At 45.4% G+C, this 19,450-nt stretch overlaps 2 protein-coding genes across 9 annotated transcripts in view; one reads left to right on the top strand and one right to left on the bottom strand.

The window, feature by feature from the left end:
* The window catches only part of LOC128687865 (multidrug resistance-associated protein 1), a 314,708-nt gene extending 299,860 nt beyond the window's left edge, over positions 1-14,848 (bottom strand). For all 7 annotated transcript variants that reach the window (XM_070083525.1, XM_070083523.1, XM_070083524.1 and 4 more), the window contains exon 1: positions 14,714-14,848. In XM_070083525.1, the coding sequence (XP_069939626.1) occupies positions 14,714-14,761 (48 nt within the window). In that variant the 5' untranslated portion in view covers positions 14,762-14,848. The remainder of the gene's footprint in view (positions 1-14,713) is intronic.
* A 191-nt stretch (positions 14,849-15,039) lies between these two features.
* LOC128687897 (PIH1 domain-containing protein 1-like) overlaps positions 15,040-19,450 on the top strand; it is an 80,319-nt gene continuing 75,908 nt past the window's right edge. For both annotated transcript variants that reach the window (XM_070083522.1, XM_070083521.1), the window contains exon 1: positions 15,040-15,150. In XM_070083522.1, the coding sequence (XP_069939623.1) occupies positions 15,082-15,150 (69 nt within the window). In that variant the 5' untranslated portion in view covers positions 15,040-15,081. The remainder of the gene's footprint in view (positions 15,151-19,450) is intronic.

Raw genomic sequence — 19,450 nt, 5'->3', positions numbered from 1 at the left:
TAACAAACAAGTGGGAGGAGTGGCACGAAAGAGTCAAAGAGGCATCACCAGACATCATAGTGATCACAGAAACCAAGCTTACAGGTATGATAACGGATGCCATCTTTCCAACGGGATACCAGATCCTGAGGAAAGACAGAAGGAACAGGGGGGTTAGAGGAGTGGCATTGCTGATCAAACACCGATGGAATTTTGATGAGCTGGAGAGAGGAGACAGCGGAGAAGAAAGTGATTGCATAGCGGGAACGCTTCACTCTGGAGGTCCCAAGGTGATAATTGCAGTGATGTATAACCCACCACAGAACAGCAGGAGGCCAAGGCATGCATGAGCTCTTCTGGCTGCAGTGGCCAGAAGAGCTCATGCATGCAGGGCAAAGCTCCTGATCATGGGTGACTTTAACCACAAGGAGATCGAATGGGAGAACTTGGATCCACATGGGGGCCAAGATACATGGAGGGCTAAGATGATGGAGGTGGTACCTGGAGTTTACCTGGAGAGAGTTTCGGGGGTCAACGCCCCCGCGGCCCGGTCTGTGACCAGGCCTCCTGGTGGATCAGCCCCTGATCAACCAGGCTGTTGCTGCTGGCTGCACGCAAACCAACATACGAGCCACAGCCCGGCTGATCAGGAACTGACTTTAGGTGCTTGTCCAGTGCCAGCTTGAAGACTGCCAGGGGTCTGTTGGTAATCCCCCTTATGTGTGCTGGGAGGCAGTTGAACAGTCTCGGGCCCCTGACACTTATTGTATGGTCTCTTAACGTGCTAGTGACACCCCTGCTTTTCATTGGGGGGATGGTGCATCGTCTGCCAAGTCTTTTGCTTTCGTAGTGAGTGATTTTCGTGTGCAAGTTCGGTACTAGTCCCTCTAGGATTTTCCAGGTGTATATAATCATGTATCTCTCCCTCCTGCATTCCAGGGAATACAGGTTTAGAAACCTCAAGCGCTCCCAGTAATTGAGGTGTTTTATCTCCGTTATGCGCGCCGTGAAAGTTCTCTGTACATTTTCTAGGTCAGCAATTTCACCTGCCTTGAAAGGTGCTGTTAGAGTGCAGCAATATTCCAGCCTAGATAGAACAAGTGACCTGAAGAGTGTCATCATGGGCCTGGCCTCCCTAGTTTTGAAGGTTCTCATTATCCATCCTGTCATTTTTCTAGCAGATGCGATTGATACAATGTTATGGTCCTTGAAGGTGAGATCCTCCGACATAATCACTCCCAGGTCTTTGACGTTGGTGTTTCGCTCTATTTTGTGGCCAGAATTTGTTTTGTACTCTGATGAAGATTTAATTTCCTCATGTTTACCATATCTGAGTAATTGAAATTTCTCATCATTGAACTTCATATTGTTTTCTGCAGCCCACTGAAAGATTTGGTTGATGTCCGCCTGGAGCCTTGCAGTGTCTGCAATGGAAGACACTGTCATGCAGATTCGGGTGTCATCTGCAAAGGAAGACACGGTGCTGTGGCTGACATCCTTGTCTATGTCGGATATGAGGATGAGGAACAAGATGGGAGCTAGTACTGTGCCTTGTGGAACAGAGCTTTTCACCGTAGCTGCCTCGGACTTTACTGGAAAACTTCATGTACCAACACGTAAGGGACACTACAAGAGAGAAAGGAGAGGATGAACCAGCAAGAATGGACTTAGTATTCACCTTGAGTAGTGCAGATATTGAGGACATCACATATGAAAGACCCCTTGGGGCCAGCGATCATGTGGTTTTGAGCTTCGAATACACAGTAGAGCTACAAGTGGAGGGGGAAGCAGGAAGGCCAGGACAAATGAAACCAAACTACAGAAAAGGGGACTACACAGGAATGAGGAACTTCCTGAATGGGGTTCATTGGGACAGAGAACTGGCAGGGAAGCCAGTTAATGAGATGATGGAATATGTAGCAACAATGTGCAAGGAGGCTGAGGAGAGGTTTGTACCCAAGGGTAACAGGAATAATGAAAAAGCCAGGATGCAAGGAGGCAAAAACCAAGTGTGCTAGGGAATGGAAGAAATATAGAAGGCAAAGGACCCAGGAGAATAAGGAGAGCAGTCGTAGAGCCAGAAACGAATATGCACAGATAAGAAGGGAGGCCCAACGTCAATATGAAAACGGCATAGCAGCAAAAGCCAAATCTGACCCTAAGCTGTTATACAGCCACATCAGGAAGAAAACAACCATCAAGGACCAGGTAATCAGGCTAAGGAAGGAAGGAGGAGAGACAACAAGAAATGACAGTGAAGTATGTGAGGAACTCAACAAGAGATTCAAAGAAGTGTTCACAGAGGAGACAGAAGGGGCTCCAGAAAGGAGAGGTGGGGTACACCACCAAGTGCTGGACACAGTACACACAACCGAGGAAGAAGTGAAGAGGCTTCTGAGTGAGCTAGATACCTCAAAGGCAATGGGGCCAGATAACATCTCTCCATGGGTCCTGAGAGAGGGAGCAGAGGCGCTATGTGTACCCCTAACAACAATATTCAATACATCTATCGAAACAGGGAGATTGCCTGAGGCATGGAAGACAGCAAATGTGGTCCCAATCTTTAAAAAAGGAGACTGACATGAAGCACTAAACTACAGACCAGTGTCATTGACATGTATAGCATGCAAAGTCATGGAAAAGATTGTCAGGAGAAGAGTGGTGGAACATCTAGAAAGGAATGATCTCATCACCAGCAGCCAACATGGTTTCAGAGACGGGAAATCCTGTGTCACAAACCTACTGGAGTTCTATGACATGGTGACAGCAGTAAGACAAGAGAGAGATGGGTGGATGGATTGCATTGTCTTGGACTGCAAGAAGGCTTTTTACACAGTACCACACAAGAGATTAGTGCAAAAACTGAAGGACCAAGCAGGGATAACAGGGAAGGCACTGCAATGGATCAGGGAATACTTGTCAGGAAGACAGCAGCGAGTAATGGTACGTGGCGAGGTGTCAGAGTGGGCACCTGTGACCAGCGGGGTCCCACAGGGGTCAGTTCTAGGACCAGTGCTGTTTCTGGTATTTGTGAACGACATGACAGAAGGAATAAACTCTGAGGTGTCCCTGTTTGCAGATGACGTGAAGTTGATGAGAATTCATTCGATCGAAGCCCAGGCAGAAATACAATGGGATCTGGACAGGCTGCAGACCTGGTCCAGCAATTGGCTCCTGGAGTTCAATCCCACCAAGTGCAAAGTCATGAGGATTGGGGAAGGGCAAAGAAGACCGCAGACAGAGTACAGTCTAGGGGGCCAGAGACTACAAACATCACTCAAGGAAAAAGATCTTGGGGTGAGTATAACACCAGGCACATCTCCTGAAGCGCACATCAACCAAATAACTGCTGCAGCATATGGGCGCCTGGCAAACCTCAGAACAGCATTCCGACATCTTAATAAGGAATCGTTCAGGACCCTGTACACCGTGTACGTTAGGCCCATATTGGAGTATGCGGCACCAGTTTGGAACCCACACCTAGCCAAGCATGTAAAGAAACTAGAGAAAGTGCAAAGGTTTGCAACAAGACTAGTCCCAGAGTTAAGAGGTATGTCCTATGAGGAGAGGTTAAGGGAAATCAACCTGACGACACTGGAGGACAGGAGAGATAAGGGGGACATGATAACAACTTACGAAATACTGAGAGGAATTGACAAGGTGGACAAAGACAGGATGTTCCAGAGACTGGACACAGCAACATGGGGACACAGTTGGAAGCTGAAGACAGATGAATCACAGGGATGTTAGGAAGTATTTCTTCAGCCACAGAGTAGTCAGGACGTGGAATAGTTTGGGAAGCGATGTAGTGGAGGCAGGATCCATACATAGCTTTAAGCAGAGGTATGATAAAGCTTATGGTTCAGGGAGAGTGACCTAGTAGCGACCAGTGAAGAGGCGGGGCCAGGAGCTTGGACTTGACCCCTGCAACCTCAACTAGGTGAGTACACACACACACACACACACACACATTGAAGGAACTAGGACATGTGCAGGGACCATACCAGATACCTGTGGGAGCCAGGAACAGGTGAGCAGGAAGGACAAACCAAGAAGCATAGGGGCCATAACTAGGGAAGGGACTGAAGGAAGGAACACTCCACGGGAAGGAACTAAAACACATCAGAGGATGCAATGGGAGTCACAGTGGGAGGTGGAAAGGGAGAGATCCATGTTTGTCTATGGGCTAGACGAAGCTAAAGGGGAAACTTATGATGAAAGAAAGCAGGAGGAGAAAAAAGCGATTGAAGATATCATGAAGGTGATAGGCGAGGGGGACATGACCCAGGTGGCAAATTTTCGGAGAATCGGGTGGTTCACAAAGAAAAGGAATCGGCCTCTCAAAGTAATTTTCAAGGCAAAATCAACCCGAACCATGATCCTGCAGGAGAAAGCACGGCTGAGAGGCAAGCAGGAGTTCTGGAGTGTGTACCTCGATCGAGACAGAACACAGGACGAAAGGAAGACGATGAAAGAGAGAGTTCAAAAACGAAAGGAGAAATGGGAGGAAATGAAAAAGGAGAGCAGAATAACCCAGGATCAAATGGAAGGACAAGCACACCCCCCAGAAACACCTGCAGAAGGACTCCAGCCATGACAACACCCCCAAGGCAACTGAACAATCCAAACCAACCATCACACACGTATCCCTCTGTTCCCACCCCCCGCACCACAGTTACAGTATTAGAACAGAAGTTGAAGGTTTGGTACACAAATGCAGATGGATTAACGAATAAACATGAGGAATGGCAAGAAAGAATCAATGAGAAGTCCCCAGACATCATAGCAGTTACAGAAACAAAACTCACAGAGACAATAACAGATGCAATCTTCCCACCAGGATACCAGATCATGGGGAAAGATAGAAGGGGCAGAGGGGGAGGTGGGGTTGCTCTGCTCGTAAAAAAACAGATGGAAATTCGAGAAAATGGAAGGCATAGATGAGACGGGAGAAAGAGACTACATAGTAGGTACACTTCAGTCTGGGGAACACAAAGTGGTCATTGCAGTGATGTATAATCCACCACAGAACTGCAGGAGGCCAAGAGAGGAATATGAAGAGAGCAACAGAGCAATGGTGGACACACTTGCTGAGGTGGCAAGAAGAGCTCACTCCAGCAGAGCAAAGTTGTTGGTTATGGGGGATTTCAACCACGGAGATTGACTGGGAAAACCTGGAGCCACATGGGGGTCCCGAAACATGGAGAGCCAGGATGCTGGACGTGGTGCTGGAAAACCTCATGCACCAACATGTTAAGGACACTACCAGAGTGAGAGGGGAGGATGAACCAGCAAGATTGGACCTTGTGTTCACCCTGGGCAGCTCAGACATTGAGGGGATCAAGTATGAGAGTCCCCTAGGAGCTAGTGACCATGTGGTTCTGTGCTTTGAACACATAGTAGAGCTGCAAGTGGAGAGAATAACAGGAGTTGAATGGGAAAAGCCTGACTATAAAAGAGGGGACTACATAGGGTTGAAGAACTTCCTGCGGGAGGTCCAGTGGGACAGAGAACTGGCAGGAAAGCCAGTAAATGAAATGATGGAATATGTAACAACAAAATGCAAGGAGGCAGTGGAAAGGTTTATTCCCATGGGCAACAGTAACAACGGGAAGACCAGAACGAGCCCCTGGTTTACCCGACAGTGTAAGGAGGCAAAAACAAAGTGCAATAGAGAATGGAAAAAACACAGAAGGCAGAGAACACACAAAAATAGGGAGATCAGTCGCAGAGCCAGGAATGAGTATGCACAGGTAAGGAGGGAGGCCCAGCGACAGTATGAAAATGACATAGCATCGAGAATCAAGACTGACCCGAAACTGTTGTATAGCCACATCAGGAGGAAGACAACAGTCAAAGACCAGGTGATCAGATTAAGGACAGAAGGTGGAGAACTCACAAGAAATGATCAGAAGGTATGCGAGTAGCTGGACAGGAGATTTAAGGAAGTTTTTACAGTAGAGACAGGTAGGGCTGTGGGAAGACAGCACAGAAGGGAACATCAAGAGGGAATATACCAACAAGTGTTGGATGACATACTAACAACTAAGGAAGAGGTGAAGAAGCTTCTAAGTGACCTTGACACCTCAAAGGCGATGGGACCGGACATCTCCCCATGGGTCCTTAGATAAAGAGAAGAGATGCTGTGCGTGCCTCTAACCACAATCTTCAACACATCCCTTGAAACTGGGCAACTACCTGAGAAATGGAAGACAGCTAATGTAGTCCCCATTTTTAAGAAAGGAAACAAACGAGGCGCTAAACTACAGACCTGTGTCTCTGACATGTATTGTGTGCAAAGTCATGGAGAAGATTATCAGGAGGAGAGTGGTCGAACACCTGGAAAGGAACAAGATTATAAATGAAAACCAGCATGGGTTCATGGAAGGCAAATCGTGTATCACAAACCTCCTGGAGTTTTATGATAAGGTAACAGAAGTAAGACACGAGAGAGAGGGGTGGGTAGATTGCGTTTTCCTACACTGCAGGAAGGCCTTTGACACAGTTCCCCACAAGCGATTAGTGCAGAAGCTGGATTATGAGGCGCATGTAACAGGGAGGGCACTGCAATGGATCAGGGAATACCTGACAGGGAGGCAGCAACGAGTCATAGTACGTGAAGAGGTATCACAGTGGGCGCCTGTGACGAGCGCGGTCCCACAGGGGTCAGTTCTAGGACCAGTGCTATTTTTGATATATGTGAACGACATGATGGAAGGAATAGACTCTGAAGTGTCCCTGTTCGCAGATGATGTGAAGTTGATGAGAAGAATTAAATCAGGTGAGGATCAGGCAGGACTACAAAGAGACCTGGACAGACTGGACACATGGTCCAGAAACTGGCTTCTCGAATTCTACCCTGCCAAATGCAAAGTCACGAAGATTGGGGAAGGGCAAAGAAGACCGCAGACAGAGTATAGGCTAGGTGGACAAAGACTACAAAACCTCACTCAAGGAGAAAGAGCTTAGTGTAACCATAATACTGAGCACGTCTCCGGAAGCACACATCAACCAGTTAACTGCTGCAGCATATGGGCACCTAGCAAACCTGAGAATAGCGTTCCGATACCTTAATAAGGAATCGTTCGAGACACTGTACACTGTGTACGTTAGGCCCATACTGGAGTATGCAGCACCAGTTTGGAACCCACACCTGGTCAAGCACGTCAAGAAATTAGAGAAAGTGCAAAGGTTTGCAACACGGCTGGTTCCAGAGCTAAGGGGAATGTCCTATGAAGAGAGGTTAAGGGAAGTCGGTCTGACGACACTGGAGGACAGGAGGGCTAGGGGACACAGGATAACGATGTACAAAATATTGTGAGGAATAGATAAGGTGGACAGAGACAGGATGTTCCAGAGATGGGACACAGAAACAAGGGGTCACATTGGAAGCTGAAGACTCAAATGGGTCAAAGGGATGTCAGGAAGTATTTGTTCAATCATAAAGTTGTCAGGAAGTGGAATAGTCTGGAGAGAGTGGTAGTGGAGGCAGGAACCATACATAGTTTTAAGACGAGGTATGACCTAAGAAAAGCTTTTGACACAGTAGACCACGACATCCTACTCCACAAACTTGACCATTACGGTATAAGAGGCCATGCGCTTGCTTACTTCAAATCTTACCTTACTAATAGGTATCAGTATGTTACCATTAAAGACACAGCATCAACAACACGGCCACTTGATACTGGAGTTCCGCAGGGAAGTGTCCTTGGTCCCCTGCTCTTCCTCATATACATCAATGATCTTCCAAACGTATCCCAACACCTGAAACCCATTCTCTTTGCTGACGACACGACTTATGTCATCTCTCACCCTAATCTTGCCACCCTCAACACCATTGTTAACGAGGAGCTGATCAAAATATCGAGACAGTCAATAAACTTACGCTTAACGCTGACAAAACCTACTATATTATGTTTGGTAGCAGAGCAGGAGATGCACAAATTAACATTAAGATCGACAACACTCTAATTACCAGACATAATGAGGGCAAATTCCTAGGCCTATACCTTGACAACCTGAATTTCAGCACCCATATCCAACACATAACCAAAAAAGTATCCAAAACAGTTGGGATCCTCTCCAAGATACGATACTACGTGCCGCAAAATGCCCTTCTCACACTATACCACTCACTTATTTATCCATACCTCACCTATGCTATTTGTGCTTGGGGATCAACTGCAGCAACACACCTAAAGCCAATAATAACCCAACAAAAAGCTGCAGTAAGAATAATCACTAAATCCCATCCCTGGCAACACACCCCCCCCACTCTTCATAGATCTAAACTTACTCCCTGTTCAGTACATCCACACTTACTACTGTGTAATCTACATCTACAGGACCTTAAACTCCAATATCAACCTTGACCTAAAATGCTTTCTTGATAGTTGTGACAGACCCCACAGGCATAACACCAGACACAAACATCTCTACGACATTCCCCATGTCCGACTAAACCTTTACAAAAATTCAATGTATGTCAAAGGCCCTAAAATCTGGAACACCCTACCTGAGAACTCTTGAACTGCAGACACATTCATCACCTTCAAAACTACCATTAGAAAACATCTTATCTCCCTGATAAACCCCATCAACTAACTACACGAATACCACCTGGTGGTTCACACTTACACCCACTCACCCATTTGACCATAAACAGAAATATTAATCTCAATCTTAAAATAATGAATCCTATGATACTCCAATACTGAAACTATATAGGTACTGTGCCAAAACAAAAGCATTCACATTGCTAAACTCACAAACTAGTATTTAGTCACTTAGCTATAATACCAACTTACCTCATAATTTGTAATGTTTTAAAATAAAGAATTAAACTAAGTCTGCCCGAAATGCCTAGCCATGCTAGGCGTTCTAGTGGTACGCTCTGTAATCATTATTTAACTACATGTAAACCACACAACAACCAAATTCTGTAAATTCAACATTGTAATCATTATAGAGAATAAACATGTAAACCACACAACAACCAAATTCTGTAAATTCAACATTGTAATCTTTATAGAGAATAAAATTTGAATAAAGCACATGGAGCAGGGGGAGAGAGGACCTAGTAGCGGTCAGTGAAGAGTCGCGGCCAGGAGCTGAGTCTCGACCCCTGCAACCACAAGTAGGTGGGCGCACACGCACACGCACACGCACACGCACACGCACACGCACACACACACACAAACCTGGAACGGAACAAGATTATAAATGACAACCAGCACCGATTCATGGAAGGCAAATCCTGTATCACAAACCTCCTGGAGCTTTATGACAAAGTAACAGAAGTAAGACACGAGATAAAGGGGTGGGTTGACTACATTTTCTTGGACTGCAAGAAGGCCTTTGACACAGTTCCTCAAGAGATTAATGCAGAGGCTAGAGGATGAGGCACGTATAACAGGAAGGGCACTGCAATGGATCAGAGAATACCTGACAGGGAGGCAACACGAAGTCACGTTACGTGATGAGGTATCACAGTGGGCGCCTCTGACGAGCGGGGTTCCACAGGGGTCAGTCCTAGGACCAGTGCTGTTTTTGGTATACGTGAATGACATGATGGAAGGGACAGACTCAGAAATGTCCCTGTTTGCAGATGATGTGAAGTTAATGAGAATTAAATCAGATGAAGATCAGGCAGGACTACAAAGAGACCTGGACCGGCTGGACACGTGGTCCAGCAACTGGCTACTTGAATTTAACCCTGCCAAATGCAAAGTCATGAAGATCAGGGAAGGGCAAAGAAGACCGCGGACAGAGTATAGGCTAGGTGGACAAAGACTACAAACCTCACTCAAGGAGAAAGATCTTGGGGTGAGTATAATACCGAGCACGTCTCTGGAATCACACATCAACCAGATAACTGCTGTAGCAAATGGGCGGTGGAAAACCTGAGAATAGCTTTCCGATACCTCAGTAAGGAATCGTTCAAGACACTGTACACCGTGTACGTTAGGCCCATACTGGAGTATGCAGCACCTGTTTGGAACCCACACCTGGTCAAGCACATCAAGAAATTAGAGAAAGTGCAAAGGTTTGCAACAAGGCAAGTTCCAAAGCTAAGGGAAAGTTCAGGGAAATACGCCTGACGAAACTGGAGGGCAGGAGGGTTAGGGGAGACATGATAACGACATACAAAATATTGCGAGGAATAGATAAGGTGAACAGAGACAGGATGTTCCAGAGATGGGACACAGAAACAAGAGGTCACAATTGGAAGTTGAAGACTCAGATAAGTCAAAGGGATGTTAGGAAGTATTTCCTCAGTCACAGAGTTGTCAGGCAGTGGAATAGCCTAGAAAGTGACGTAGTGGAGGCGGGAACCATACATAGTTTTAAGACGAGGTTTGATAAAGCTCATGGAGCAGGAAGAGAGGACCTAGTAGCAACCAGTGAAGAGGCGGGACCAGGAGCTAGGACTCGACCCCTCCAACCACAAATAGGTGAGTACACACACACACACACACACACACACACACACACACACACTAGCAAGTGACACACTGAACTGCTTTACACACACTACCATGCGACACACAACCACCATACACATGGAAATAGTCACTTTGACATTTTTCGATTATCCTAGGTAATCCACACATATACTGCTATGTATGATAATTTATACAACTGTATTTATGTGTACCTGTACATGAATAAGCTTACTCACTTACTACCATGTAACACAGACACTTTGAACCACCACCACACATGCTACCATGTGATACAGACACTGAAGCACCACACACACACACACGCTACCATGTGACACAGTGAACCACCACCACACACACTACCATGTAACAGACACTCTGAACCACCACCACACATGCTACCATGTGATACAGACACTGAAGCACCACACACACACACACGCTACCATATGACACAGTGAACCACCACACACACACACACACACACACAGACTGAGGAAGGGTGATGGGGAATTCACAAGAAACGACCGAGAGGTATGTCAGGAGCTCAACACAAGATTTAAAGAGGTATTTACAGTGGAAACCAGTAGGACTCCAAGAAATCAGAACAGGGGGGCACACCAGCAAGTGCTGGATGAGGTACATATAACCAAGGAGGAGGTGAAGAAGCTGCCATGCGAACTTGACACCTCAAAGGCGGTGGGACCAGACAACATCTCTCCATGGGTCCTTAAAGAGGGAGCAGAGATATTGTGTGAGCCATTAACAAAGATCTTCAACACATCATTTGAAACTGGGCAACTCCCTGAGGTATGGAAAATGGCAAATGTAGTCCCAATTTTTAAAAAGGGAGACAGACATGAGGCACTAAACTACAGACCTGTATCACTAACGTGTATAGTATGCAAGGTCATGGAGAAGATCATCAGGAGGAGAGTGGTGGGGCACCTGGAAAGAAACAAGTGTATAATTGACAACCAGCACGGTTTCAGGGAAGGAAAATCCTGTGTCACAAACCTACTAGAGTTTTATGACAAGGTGACAGAAGTAAGACAAGAGAGAGAGGGGTGGATCGACTGCGTATTTTTGGACTGCAAGAAGGCTTTCGACACAGTTCCTCACAAGAGGTTACTGCAAAAGCTAGAGGACCAGGCACACATAACAGGAAAGGCACTGCAATGGATCAGAGAATATCTGACAGGGAGGCAACAACGAGTCATGGTACGCGACGAGGTGTCAGAGTGGGCGCCTGTGACAAGCGGGGTTCCACAGGGGTCAGTCCTAGGACCTGTGCTGTTCTTGGTATACGTGAACGACATAACGGAAGGGATAGACTCAGAAGTGTCCTTGTTTGCAGACGATGTGAAGTTAATGAGAAGAATCGAATCGGACGAGGATCAGGCAGGACTACAAAGAGATCTGGACAGGCTACAAGCCTGGTCCAGCAACTGGCTCCTTGAATTTAACCCTGCCAAATGCAAAGTCATGAAGATTGGGGAAGGGCAAAGAAGACCGCAGACACAATATAGTTTAGATGGCCAAAGACTGCAAACCTCACTCAAGGAAAAAGATCTGGGGGTGAGTATAACACCGAGCATATCTCCTGAGGCGCACATCAATCAGATAACTGCTGCAGCATACGGGCGCCTGGCAAACCTACGGATAGCGTTCCGATACCTCAGTAAGGATTCGTTTAAGACTCTGTACACCATCTACGTCAGGCCCATACTGGAGTATGCAGCACCAGTTTGGAATCCACACCTAGTCAAGCACGTCAAGAAATTAGAGAAAGTGCAAAGGTTTGCAACAAGACTAGTCCCAGAGCTACGGGGATTGTCCTATGAAGAAAGGTTGAGGGAAATCGGCCTGACGACACTGGAGGCCAGGAGGGTCAGGGGAGACATGGTAACGACATATAAAATACTGCGCGGAATAGACGAGGTGGACAAAGACGGGATGTTCCAGAGATGGGACACAGACACAAGAGGTCACAATTGGAAGTTGAAGACTCAGATGAATCAAAGGGATGTTAGGAAGTATTTCTTCAGTCATAGAGTAGTCAGGCCATGGAATAGCCTAGAAAGTGATGTGGTGGAGGCAGGAACCATACATAGTTTTAAGGCGAGGTATGATAGAGCTCATGGGGCAGGGAGAGAGAGGACCTAGTAGCAATCAGCGAAGAGGCGGGGCCAGGAGCTGTGACTCGACCCCTGCAACCACAAATAGGTGAGTACAAATAGGTGAGTACACACAGGAGCTCGGACTCGACCCCCGCAACCTCAACTAGGTGAGTACACACACACTACCATGTAACAGACACTCTGAACCACCACCGCCACACATGCTACCATGTGATACAGACACTGAAGCACCACACACACACGCTACCATGTGACACAGTGAACCACCACACACACACACACACACACACACACTACCATATAACAGACACTCTGAACCACCACCACACATGCTACCATGTGATACAAACACTGAAGCACCACACACACACACACACACGCTACCATGTGACACAGTGAACCACCACACACACTACCATGTAACAGACACTCTGAACCACCACCACACATGCTACCATGTGATACAAACACTGAAGCACCACACACACACACACACACACGCTACCATGTGACACAGTGAACCACCACACACACTACCATGTAACAGACACTCTGAACCACCACCACACATGCTACCATGTGATACAAACACTGAAGCACCACACACACACACACACACGCTACCATGTGACACAGTGAACCACCACACACACACACACACACACACACACACACACACACACACACACACACACACTACCATATAACAGACACTCTGAACCACCACCACACATGCTACCATGTGATACAAACACTGAAGCACCACACACACACACACACGCTACCATGTGACACAGTGAACCATCACACACACTACCATGTAACAGACACTCTGAACCACCACCACACATGCTACCATGTGATACAAACACTGAAGCACCACACACACACACACGCTACCATGTGACACAGTGAACCACCACACACACTACCATGTAACAGACACTCTGAACCACCACCACACATGCTACCATGTGATACAAACACTGAAGCACCACACACACACACACACACACACACGCTACCATGTGACACAGTGAATCACCACACACACACACACACACACACACACACACACACACACACACACACACACACACACACACACACACACACTACCATATAACAGACACTCTGAACCACCACCACACATGCTACCATGTGATACAAACACTGAAGCACCACACACACACACACACACACACACACACACACGCTACCATGTGACACAGTGAACCACCACACACACTACCATGTAACAGACACTCTGAACCACCACCACACATGCTACCATGTGATACAAACACTGAAGCACCACACACACACACACACGCTACCATGTGACACAGTGAACCACCACACACACTACCATGTAACAGACACTCTGAACCACCACCACACATGCTACCATGTGATACAAACACTGAAGCACCACACACACACACACACACGCTACCATGTGACACAGTGAACCACTACACACACACACACACACACACACACACACACTACCATGTAACAGACACTCTGAACCACCATCACACATGCTACCATGTGATACAGACACTGAAGCACCACACACATACACGCTACCATGTGACACAGTGAACCACCGCCACACATGCTACCATGTGATACAAACACTGAAGCTGCACACACACGCTACCATGTGACACAGTGAACCACCACACACAACTACCATGTGACACAGACACTAAACCACCACCACACTACCACGTCAGACAGCCATGAAGGTGAAGCAGTAGGTGTTGTGAGTCAGTCACGGTGTGGCAGGGGAGACGCCGTGAGAATAGGGACGAGTTACACTAAGTAATCATTACGAACTTGTACAAACATTGTTTCCAGGGCTAGTGCACGCCCCTACACGCTTGTGGTGTATTTCACTTCAGTCTATATTACGTTACTCTGTTGTTATTTCCTCGTTACCGTGATAATAACGTTGGTCAGTTCCCATGGTCACTAGCCCTTGTTTGGAATAGCTTGCCGCAGTATTATACCAATTCCACTTAATATTACTACTAAAAGCAACTATCACTTCAAAAACATTTTTTTATCTTCACGATATAAGGCTCTATACACATTCTCTCCGTCAAAACATGCCTGAATCCATTACTGGACACATACCCAAAATGTAGAATTACAAAACTGGTCCAACACTCCTTCCTCGGTCATCTTCCCACCACTGAGCCATGAGTTGTTCAGTTGCTGCTCCAGCCTTACCTAGCTCCTCCCCTCTCGTGATGTCACTACTGATGTCACTAATGATGTCACTACTGACATACAGATGTAAACACAACCATAAGGCTACCACTTTCTAGAATTGTAACATTAAGCACTTTTAAGATGTTATTAGTTCGCTTTCAACATAGGTATTGACGATATTTTTTTTCTAAATAAATAAAAAGTATATGTTACACTCTTTGTTAGATTTTATCCTCACTTACTAGTTTATAAAGGTGTTCAAGCTAGTTTCCAAACATTACTAAGGAAACATGGAGAAGAAAAGTGCGGTTTTCCTTGAAATCGATGAAGATATAATAAGAAATAAGCTATTTTTAGAGGTAGGAAGCTCAATACCATTGAACCACTGATATGTATATTTGTCTTCGATATCTTCCTTTGTTGCTAACGTGTAATTTGTAGGGAATCTGGGTGATAGTAAACTGGTAGACAACTCTGGTTACTTGACTTTTATCATTTCTTACAATTAGTTATGGGGAGCGCTAAACACATGAAGGGTCATACAGCACCTAGGGAAATGGAAGGTATTCAGATTCGATTCAAGGAATTGGAGCACAGGTCCAGTTTCTAAAATCAAGAGTCTCGCTAGTATCAAGAAACCTTCCTGGAGGGACTTCAGTTAAAATCATATCTAACCCCTAAACTTTTGATCAGTCAAACTTGTATTGGTCAATATTTTTTATTGGGATATCAAACACTGGCTCCCCTTTTCTGTAATGCATATATTCTACAGCCCTGGGAAAGTTAATCACCAGGCTGGTGGTGTGTAGGTCTCTGGGAATGTTAATCACCAGGCTGGTGGTGTGTAGGTCTCTGGGAATGTTAATCACCAGGCTGGTGGTGTGTAGGTCTCTGGGAATGTTAATCACCAGGCTGGTGGTGTGTAGGTCTCTGGGAATGTTAATCAACAGGCTGCTGGAGTGTAGGTCTCTGGGAATGTTAATCAACAGGCTGCTGGAGTGTAGGTCTCTGGGAATGTTAATCAACAGGCTGCTGGAGTGTAGGTCTCTGGGAATGTTAATCAACAGGCTGCTGGAGTGTAGGTCTCTGGGAATGTTAATCAACAGGCTTCTGGAGTGTAGGTCCCTGGGAATGTTAATCAACAGGCTGCTGGAGTGTAGGTCTCTGGGAATGTTAATCAACAGGCTGGTGGTGTGTAGGTCTCTGGGAATGTTAATCAACAGGCTGGTGGTGTGTAGGTCTCTGGGAATGTTAATCAACAGGCTGCTGGAGTGTAGGTCTCTGGGAATGTTAATCAACAGGCTGGTGGTGTGTAGGTATCTGGGAATGTTAATCAACAGGCTGCTGGAGTGTAGGTCTCTGGGAATGTTAATCAACAGGCTGGTGGTGTGTAGGTCTCTGGGAATGTTAATCAACAGGCTGGTGGTGTGTAGGTCTCTGGGAATGTTAATCAACAGGCTGCTGGAGTGTAGGTCTCTGGGAATGTTAATCAACAGGCTGGTGGTGTGTAGGTCTCTGGGAATGTTAATCAACAGGCTGCTGGAGTGTAGGTCTCTGGGAATGTTAATCAACAGGCTGGTGGTGTGTAGGTCTCTGGGAATGTTAATCAACAGGCTGGTGGTGTGTAGGTCTCTGGGAATGTTAATCAACAGGCTGGTGGTGTGTAGGTCTCTGGGAATGTTAATCAACAGGCTGATGGTGTGCAGGTATCTTGGAATGTTAATCAACAGGCTGGTGGAGTGTAGGTCTCTGGGAATGTTAATCAACAGGCTGGTGGTGTGTAGGTCTGGGAATGTTAATCAACAGGCTAGTGGAGTGTAGGTCTCTGGGAATGTTAATCAACAGGCTGGTGGTGTGTAGGTGTCTGGGAATGTTAATCAACAGGCTGGTGGTGTGTAGGTCTCTGGGAATGTTAATCAACAGGCTGGTGGTGTGTAGGTCTCTTGGAATGTTAATCAACAGGCTGGTGGTGTGTAGGTCTCTAGGAATGTTAATCAACAGGCTGGTGGTGTGCAGGTATCTTGGAATGTTAATCAACAGGCTGGTGGAGTGTAGGTCTTTGGGAATGTTAATCAACAGGTTGGTGGTGTGTAGGTCTCTGGGAATGTTAATCAGCAGGCTGGTGGTGTGTAGGTCTCGGGGAATGTTAATCAACAGGCTGATGGTGTGTAGGTCTTGGGGAATGTTAATCAACAGGCTGGTGGTGTGTAGGTCTCTGGGAATGTTAATCAACAGGCTGGTGGTGTGTAGGTCTCTGGGAATGTTAATCAACAGGCTGGTGATGTGTAGGTCTCTGGGAATGTTTATCAACAGGCTGGTGGAGTGTAGGTCTCTGGGAATGTTAATCAACAGGCTGGTGGAGAGTAGGTCTCTGGGAATGTTAATCAATAGGCTGGTAGAATGTAGGTCTCTGGGAATGTTAATCAACAGGCTGGTGGTGTGTAGGTCTCGGGGAATGTTAATCAACAGGCTGGTGGTGTGTAGGTCTCTGGGAATGTTAATCAACAGGCTGATGGTGTGCAGGTATCTGGAAAAGTTAATCAACAATCTGGTGGGGTGTAGGCCTCTTTCTTGACCTAAGATTTTGATATCAGTCTACCTCTCCTGTTTAAAAATACTCCTTGAATTCCTGCACATATTTTACAGCTGCTTTGTGGTCCGAACTGGCAGCCTCACCATGCCTTATCACACTATGTATGCCACTACGATTCTTAAATCTCTCAAACCAACCTTTGCTGGCCTTAAATTCACTCACATCATCACTAGTTGCAGGCATTTTTCTAATTAAATCATCATGTAACATCCTAGCCTTTTTACATATGATCGCTTGAGAGATGCTATCTGTTTTTCGTTTATCCATACCAATAACAGTCTCTCAACATCTTCTATCACTTGCGATCTCTGTTTCGAAAGCAAAGTTGCACCTTTGGCAAGAACAGCTTCCTTGATTGCCATTTTCTTGGCCACAATAGTAGCGATGGTTGATTGGGGTTTTGTGTACAACCTGGCCAGCTCAGAGACACGCACTCCACTTTCATACTTAACAATGATCTCTTTCTTCATATCCATAGTAATTCTCACTCTTTTTGCTGTAGGGTTGGCACTAGAAGCTTTCTTGAGGCCCATGGTGACTTATTTTGCAGGTGCAATCACTAAAAAGGCTGTGATAATATGAAATGTTCCGATTGTATGCTTGGAAGCGACCGTGGTGGCTGGCTTGTAAACAATGGCACCCACGGAACAAGTGAGGCGGGCTCAGGCCGCACGTGGACGCATCTCGAACGAATCGCGTTGAGCAAGTTTTTTAGCGCTGGCCGAGGCAAAATTTTTGTGTTAAATGTATCTCTAGGCGGATTTAACGTTATGCGATGCGTTCGTTAGGCGAGGGTCCACTGTATTTGATTGAAACTAGAGAAATGCAAATAAAATAAAAGGGCCACATACAGTATGTAGAATAAAGGTAAGATTTGTTTGGATTTTTAATCTGCAGGGTTAGCCACCCAGGATAACCCAAGAAAGCCAGTGCATCATCAAAGACTGTCTGTCTTATTTCCATTGGAGTCCTTCAATCTTGTTCCCCAGAATGTGTCCCACAACAGTCGACTTGTACCCATGTACCTACTTACTGCTAGGTGAACAGGGACAGTAGGTGGAATGAAACATGCCCGTGTCCGACTAAACCTTTACAAAAATTCAATGTATGTCAAAGGCCCTAAAATCTGGAACACCCTACCTGAAAATTCCAAAACTGCAGACACATTCATCACCTTCAAAACTACCATCAGAAAACATCTTATCTCCCTGATACACCCTGTCAACTAATAATACGAATGCCACCTGGTGGTTCACACTTACACTCACTCACCCATTTGACCATAAACAGAAATATCAATCTCAATCTCAAAATAATGAATCTTAACTAGTCAAAAGTTGGCCTGTGATACTCCAATACTGAAACTATGTATAGTGCCAAAACAAAAGCATTCACATTGCTAAACTCACAACTAGTATTTAGTCACTTAGCCATAATACCAACTTATCTCATAATTCTGTAATATTTTAAACCTAAGATTTAATATAAGTCTGCCCGAAATGCCTAGCCATGCTAGGCGTTCTAGTGGTACACTCTGTAATTATTATTTTACTACATGTAAACCACACAATAACCAAATTCTGTAAACTCAGCATTGTAATACTTATAGAGAATAAAGTTTGAATTTGAATTTGAATTTGAATTTGAACATTTCCAGAGATTGAACCATGGACACTCAGTGTGTGAATTGAGTGCATTGCCAACCAAGCCACGGGACACCTTACCAGATGACTAAAAAATAAGTTATTAAATTCACATCTAAGCTTAAAAATTATTGCAGTCAAACACTCACTGAAATAATTTTACTGATTTACTATTAAATTTAATTGTTTATTCCCCCTTAATATTAGCTTGTCTACCACACATTTAGTCTTCATTGTACATGCATCATTATTCATATTTTTGCTTTTGCTTTCTTGTATCATCATATTATCTTACATATTCAGTCTGCTTTTGTATACAGCTGAATTATACATTATTATAAATTTAAATCTTTTCATATGTACACTTACCAGAATGTATGTTATAGTATATTTTCCTGTTAATACCTCTTCCTTAATTATAAA

Source organism: Cherax quadricarinatus, chromosome 10, assembly GCF_038502225.1.
Source record: "Cherax quadricarinatus isolate ZL_2023a chromosome 10, ASM3850222v1, whole genome shotgun sequence".
In the NCBI taxonomy this organism is placed as follows: Eukaryota; Metazoa; Arthropoda; class Malacostraca; order Decapoda; family Parastacidae; genus Cherax; species Cherax quadricarinatus.
The sequence above is the reverse complement of the archived record's forward strand: the minus strand, read 5'-3'. Positions and strand labels throughout refer to the sequence as shown.